The sequence below is a fragment of the Setaria viridis genome, chromosome 3 (assembly GCF_005286985.2).
Source record: "Setaria viridis chromosome 3, Setaria_viridis_v4.0, whole genome shotgun sequence".
Taxonomy (NCBI): Eukaryota; Viridiplantae; Streptophyta; class Magnoliopsida; order Poales; family Poaceae; genus Setaria; species Setaria viridis.
Genome location: NC_048265.2, coordinates 6301142 through 6308004, shown reverse-complemented (window position 1 = coordinate 6308004; position 6863 = coordinate 6301142). Strand labels below are relative to the sequence as shown.

At 43.4% G+C, this 6863-nt stretch overlaps 1 protein-coding gene across 1 annotated transcript; it reads right to left on the bottom strand.

The window, feature by feature from the left end:
* On the bottom strand, positions 1 to 5481 carry LOC117850759 (la-related protein 6B). Its single transcript, XM_034732621.2, has 10 exons — positions 4891 to 5481; positions 4064 to 4145; positions 3470 to 3564; positions 3260 to 3331; positions 3098 to 3177; positions 2920 to 3016; positions 1678 to 1725; positions 1530 to 1598; positions 1109 to 1249; positions 1 to 551 (listed from the first exon to the last, which is right to left on the bottom strand). The coding sequence occupies exons 1-10, from the start codon at positions 5314 to 5316 to the stop codon at positions 177 to 179; spliced, it is 1485 nt and encodes a 494-aa protein (XP_034588512.1). The 5' UTR covers positions 5317 to 5481; the 3' UTR covers positions 1 to 176.
* Between the last annotated feature and the right edge of the window lie 1382 nt (positions 5482 to 6863).

The window sequence follows — 6863 nt, the reverse complement described above, 5'->3', positions numbered from 1 at the left end:
GAGATGGTAACTTGTTTAGACGTACATAACACCGACTTCACCGTCCACAAGACTCTGTCCAAACACTAGCGCACGCATCCATCTGGGAACAAATCTTGACACAGAAATCCCCACACCATAATAAGATATACAAACACAAGAGCAGCAATAAGCATGCCTCTCACTCACCACCAACACTAAGCCTCGCCAACCGCGCACAGACCTGGTAGCACAGCTTGAGGCTTCCCTCTGCCCATGGTGAAACCCCGGGTACCATCAGGCATGCGGGGACCCGGAGGAAGCTTGCTGGCCCCAATCGGCAGCTGCTGGTGCTGCTCGGGCTTGCTCATTAGGTTGTGCGGCGGAGTTCCAACCGGGTGGGCGCCGCCGCGGTTGCCACCTTGGTGGTTGTTGCCGTGGTGATTGTAGTGTGGCTGGTGGTTCTGGTGGTGCTGGTTGTTGCTGTGGTGGTAATTGTTGTACTGGTTGTTGCCACGCCCGCGCCCTCTGCCACCGCGACCTCGCCCTTTGCCGCGTTTCGGAACTTCCTTGTCATTGAAGGTCTCGTCAAACTGTAAATTTAAAGTGTCAGGTGAAGTTATTCTCTCTACTATTGTACAAGGATAAAGCATAAAGCGTAAGCATACATGAACTGAGTGGATGAGAGGGTCAATGATGACTAAAAATAGCACAAGATGCTATCAAGGCAAACATTTTTTACAAAAGCAAATGAAGATGTACTATCACCAGTACATCCAAGGGAACTGTAGGCACTAGACAGGCAACCGGAATCTAGTCCATAGAGCAGTTTGATTCATGAAGAAAACCCATGGGAAAAAATCACAAGCAGTTTACTTAAAAAAAATCACAAGCAGCAAAGATTATCTAAATTCAGCATAGGTTTCTCATAACTGTACATGTAGTTCATGTAACTAAGCTAAATAGCCCAAAATTGTCTATAATCTTCATCAGATATATAAAGTGAGAACAAAATCATACTTTGATCCTTCTTTTCATCTACTGGTCATGAGTCGGTCCTACACTTATCAGTACATAATTCGGGCCAAGTTCCTTTTTGTTCTCTGCTGTTTTAGGGTTCAGGAAAAAGAACATAACAATAGGCTCTTACCAAGTGATCTGGCAAGACATCTAACAGTTGAGAGGTTTCTTCAGACTGTCTCTCATTTGATTGGTTCGAAGTGGAGACATCCTCCTCACCATTTCCATCAGTTCCGTGTGTTCCATTTTTCCCTTTGCCTGCCCCCTTTGCCTAAATCCAAGAAAGTCGCATAGATTAAGTGTACCAGAAGTGGAACAGAAGTTTCAAACTTCTTGATAACTGAACAGCAATCCAGGATGCAAATACGGATTTCATGTAGGGCATAAAATCATAAAAGGTTACAAATGGCAAGCTAAGACTCCAATGAGCACGGACAGGAAAGCAGGTCAATCGTCAAGACAACAAATAGTCACTGATTTTAGCTCGTGAGATGCACCAAATGAGAAATGCAAGGAGCCCAATTATCAAAAGAAACTGCTGAACTGGTTACCGAGCAAGTATTCAGCAAGCGGACTCTAAGTCCATTTCTCCAGTTTTCCTCATCACTAAGCGCCACAATCTGCATGAAGCCAACCAAATGTCAGAACTAGGTGTACACTGCAAAGGTACTGCTGCAAGCAATCCAAACTGATACATACTGCCTTCTCAGCATCCTCAGGTGTCTCGTACTCCACAAAAGCATGCAACTGTTTTCAAGGAAAAGATTTAGTAGTTCATTAGTAAACCAACGAGGAAGCGCTAATACAAATATGCATGCAACATAACTATTGAGTACACTCAAAGAGTCGCGATATGAACAGCAAAAAAGAGGAAAAGAATTCCTTCCTATTCCAGAGTCATACCACCATGGAGAGATACCTTACAGACACAAATACTGAACTTCATACAGAAGCTTAAAACTTCCAACTGTAAGTATCAATATTAATTTGTAGAATAATAAATTAACTGAAGAACGAAACAGTGGGAATGGCTAGCATAGAGCCTGGGAGGAAACAAAAAAAAAAAAAGGATTGTAGACGACAGAGTAGTTGGGGATTGGATAACATGTTCATATTTGTAGCCAATGCTAAAATATTTCTTTCAGCAAACATAGTAATAGAAGTTCTCTTTGAGATGAGATTATGATCTTAATCTGGCAAACAAAGTTTCATAATATATAGTAAAATATACGGGCGGTCCCTAAACTTGTCATGGGGTTTCATCTATGTACCTAAACTTTCAAAATGCATTTTCAGGTCCATTAGCTTGTCTCAAGATGCCATCAGGGTCCCTAAACTCTCAAAACACATTTTCAGGTCCCCCAACTTGTCTCAGTGTGTCATCCAAGTCATTAAACTCTCAAAGTGCATTTTGAGATCCCCAATCTAGTGCCAAGCAACAAATGTGTGATCACTAGCATAAGGTGGTTGTGAAGGTAACAAGCAAGAAGGAAGCATTGCCATCAGCGACATGTGACAAGTTTTAAGATTTGAAAATGTATTTTGAGAGTTTAGAGACCCGGATGAAACCCAAGGGCAAGTTTGGGGCCTAAATATGCACTTTGAGAGTTTGTGGACCTAGATAACGCCTTGAGACAAGTTTAGGGACCTGAAAATGCATTTTGAGAATTTAGGGACCCAAATGATACCACAAGACAAGTTCAGGGACCGCTGGTGTATTTTACTCTAATATAAATATGCCTGATGTTATAAGATTTGAAGGAACAGTTTTTTCTGTCAAAACTAAATCCTTGGGGCTTCAAAGCATAAAACTATGCCAATATAGTATGCTTTGCATGTTACTTTTTGCAGCTGCTGGATACTAGCAATAAGACACAATCAAGGACTATGTAAGATAACTAGTATCCACAGATAGTACTTAAGCAGTGAAATTGCAGTTACCTTGTTACTAAAAAGCATATCTAGCTTGGCAGATCTATTAGTTGCAGGACCAGAGCCATTTGGAGTCTGAGGATAGCAAGTACGGATTGAAATCACACTGGAACATGACAAAACTATTACTTTTTCAATGATCCTGGGAAGGCAAAAAAAAGGTGCTGGCATGTTGCAATGACCATACCTGCCAACAGCTGAAAATATCTTCTTAAGATTCTGGTAGGAAGGATCACCGGGAAGATTTTCTGCAACAACAATTCGGGACTACAAGAGAGGAAACAATGGATCAATGTAAAATCTCAAATTTATGAAATAAAATATACAGTACAGAGAAATCCATTAATACCTTAAGCTCCTGCAAATCAGATTCAGTAAATGGCTCTTGACGTTTGACCCTTTTTCCATCATCACTTACAACCTACAATGCGAAGTATGTAAGCAAATATAAATATGCTTTGCTACAAAATCTAGCAGGTATTAACTATTAAGCACTTAGTTGAAATCAGAAGATCAAGAACAATGGATTCACGGGACAGTTCGGCATGGAGAAACTTACAAGTTTTGATGAGGTTCGGAGAGCTTCTGCAAGCATGAAGTTGTTACGCACAGAAGCTTTTACTTTCTTGAAGCCAGCAATAACTGATATTGGCACTGCAATTTACAAGAAAATTAGTAGTGGGGAAAACATAACATACAATGACTGCTTTAGCTGGAGAGTCAAAACAAGATTCCTACAAACCAAACACGCAGGGGCTGGGACGGGGAGCCTCAGCCTTAGTAACCAGTAAGTACAAGAGCATCACTATTATCACAACAATACCAGGTACTATTTTTCTATTTTTGTGGCTTGCCTATACAAACTATAGAAAAAGTAACATAGTTATGTAGTCATACAATGATAACAAGGACCTTTTCGTCCCAAGCAAGATAGGGTAAGCTAGAGATGAAACCCAACACAAGGCACCAGCAAAAAGGAAAAACTTATAAAAACAAGGAAAGGCATTACGTAAGGTTGTCTTAAATTTAGCTTAAAAAATGTCTGCCCCCGTTTTTAAAAAATGTAGATTAGTGGCACAAACACCAATAGAAACATGCAGATTCAACTATCCAAATATGAAGTTTACTTTTAAAATACAAATATAAAACTCACCGTATCCCTCAGGATCTTTGGTGATGAATCTCATCAAATGTTCTGTGGTAGCCAAGTTTATATCACTAAAATAGTACTCCACCTACAAAAATGCAATACAGAAATTGCACCCGTAGTTAATGAAACATACAAATAAAAACAAAAGGGAAAGAAGGAAAATGCTGTCCTAAAACAAGTAAAGAGCACTATCGCTGCTCCATGTCCTGATCTTTACCACTACAAATAGCTCCATGAGACATACATATTTTTCCTGAAATATTCTGAGACGTACTTGACTATAGTAACAAACAGAGAAGTAGATCAATTTTCTGCAGATAGATGCTAGGAGCGAATGACTCCCTAGACTATAATGTACCTTACAACAAGGAACAGCTGACTTCATAAGTTTACAACCTAATTGATACTGTCTGAAGAAAAATACTGATACACTAAAAAACCAAACGAAATCACTTGCAGTCAAAACTAGCATGAATGTTCAGAGTGCTCAGTTCATTAGCCAAACGCATGATCTCAGATTCTCACACAACTTGGCCAGATGGCCAGTACACCTCAACACTGCAATACCTCGGTTGCTAGTGTTTCCCCCTGGATAAAATTGGAGTATTGACCAAATACACCAACAAATTTCTAGCATGCTCAAATTAGCATAAAGCCATATATATTGCTGGTCCTAAACACAGAATCATTTTAGCACTTGACTAAGTCTTGACCCAAAGACGAATTTTTTTTTGGTCAACAGAATGCCAGCCTATGTTTTCAAATCGACGAAATATACTAATAATATTTGCCTTTGATCTAAACATAACAACCGGAAAAACAACACCCACCTGCTTGGTGATCTTGTGCACCACCTCGTCCTCGAGCCCGTCCACCGCCTGTTCCGCCTTCGCCGCGGGAGGGAGCAGCTCCGCATCCGGCTCTGGCTCCGGCACCTGCTGCTCCTTGGTGGTAAATCCGCCGCGTCCCCCCACTGGCGCGTAGTACTCGAACGGCCGGGGCGGGGGCGGCGCGAAGAAGGCCGCGCGCGGCGGCGGTGGAGGCGCGGCGAACACTCGGATCACCTGGGGCGGTGGCGGCACCACAACCGCGGGCGGCGCCGGCGACGGCGGGCCCCGTGGCACGAACTCCGGCGCCTGCGCGTTGAGGCGGCTGGACGAGCCGCTCCTCGGCAGCCCCCCCGGCCGCTCGGCCGCCGAGTCAGCGGTGAACCAGCCGGCGGCGATCTGGTCGGCGGCCCCCTCCATCTGCGGCATCGGGGTTAGGGTTTGGGAACACTGGCACGGCCCGGAGCGGCACGATAGCGACCGCTTGCTGCTGCTAGCTCTCGTTGTAGGCGCGCGGATGGAAGCTCCCTAGCAGCAGCGGCGGCGGGTGGGATACAGGGGAGAGCTTGGGTAGGGGCGGAGAAGGGAGCTCTCAAAGGGTAGGGTTCCGGCGAGGTCGGATATTTATAGCGCTGACCCTTCGCGGGCTTCGACCGGCGGAGACGCGGCGGCGACTCGGGGTGGTGGCTGCGGGTGCGCCCGGTGTACCGTGAGGCGGATACTGTGCCGTCCGATGCGCCTCGAGATGTGTGGTGGTGGTACTGGTGTTTGGGCGTGGTCTACGGAAGCGATGGTGTGAAAGGCTCGCTGGGGAGGAGTGGTTTGCCGGCTGTGTCACTGGAGCATGGGGCCAGGACAACCCGTTAATGATCCTAGGATCGTAAATGGTACTGCCTCTGATCTTAAATACATGCCATCATTATCTCTTTTTTCATTTGACCTTCGTCTTTTCTACGGTATTTGTGCAAATGGATATAGTTTTGATGTTAGATCTAATGAGATGCTCATTTCAACTTACCAAACTAATTAATCAAATAGATATTGTTGTCCAATTTGCATAAAATGCCAATAATATCATGTGTTTAAGGACGGAGGTAGCTCCAATATTATTTCTGGAATCTTCTCAAAAATCAACTGAGTTAAGATGAACAAATGAACTTATCAAAATCTTGCAGAACAAATGAACAAATTCAACATCAACTGAGTTAAGATGACCAAAAATCTTATCCCTCCTAACGTAACCTTGCAACTTCTTTAAATTGATGTAAACTCTCAATACATGTTGTAACTATTCTAACACCCGTATAAATAAGTTTTGGAATATTTACAAACCTTAAAAATTGTCTAGCAACAAATATGTGTTTCATCCTCGTGAAAAAGAAAGCACCAACTAGCAACCGTCTAGTCATCAAATTTGAGCATAGCTACTTTTATAACTTTGTTGGTGGATATGAATCCAAACATGTAGTTGGCAGTCTTGGACCTGGACTGATGTGGATCCAAATATGCAGTTGGTGGCCTTGGACTTTCACTTCAACTTAGAAAACAATCGAACACGTGAGATGTGTTTGTTTCTCTTCAAGTCATTGTCGCATTACTGACATTTGCAGTGGCTTTAATAATAAAGAGCTACCAACTATCCCTACATGGATCTCTAAAATACCATGCCAGAAATATTCAAATAAACAAATATATAGAGGATATACCAAGGGAATATACCTTCGGGCATCCTTCCTCATCTTTTGACCAAGAGGATGTGTAGGAATAGCGTAATAGGACTATATGACTAGAGGTGTTTGGTTCACCGCCACGTCCAGCCAAGCCTAACATGCGGCGGCTCCGCAAAACTTGTAGACGGTGCTTGGTTTCTGATGAGGATGTGGTGACGACAGCTTTTCTTAGTTGTTTCTCGCCAAAAACTGTGGCGCCCAAATCCAACGTCTAACTTGTGGCGCGCCGCACATGCGGCGTGACCA

Coding starts and splice junctions, on each gene's coding strand:
- LOC117850759 (XM_034732621.2), bottom strand. CDS start 5,316: ATGCCGCAGATGGAGGGGGCCGCCGACCAGATCGCCGCCGGCTGGTTC. Junction 3,565..4,063: donor CAAAGATCCTGAGGGATACG/GTGAGTTTTATA, acceptor TGTAAATTGCAG/TGCCAATATCAGTTATTGCT. Junction 3,178..3,259: donor CTGATTTGCAGGAGCTTAAG/GTATTAATGGAT, acceptor CCTCTCTTGTAG/TCCCGAATTGTTGTTGCAGA.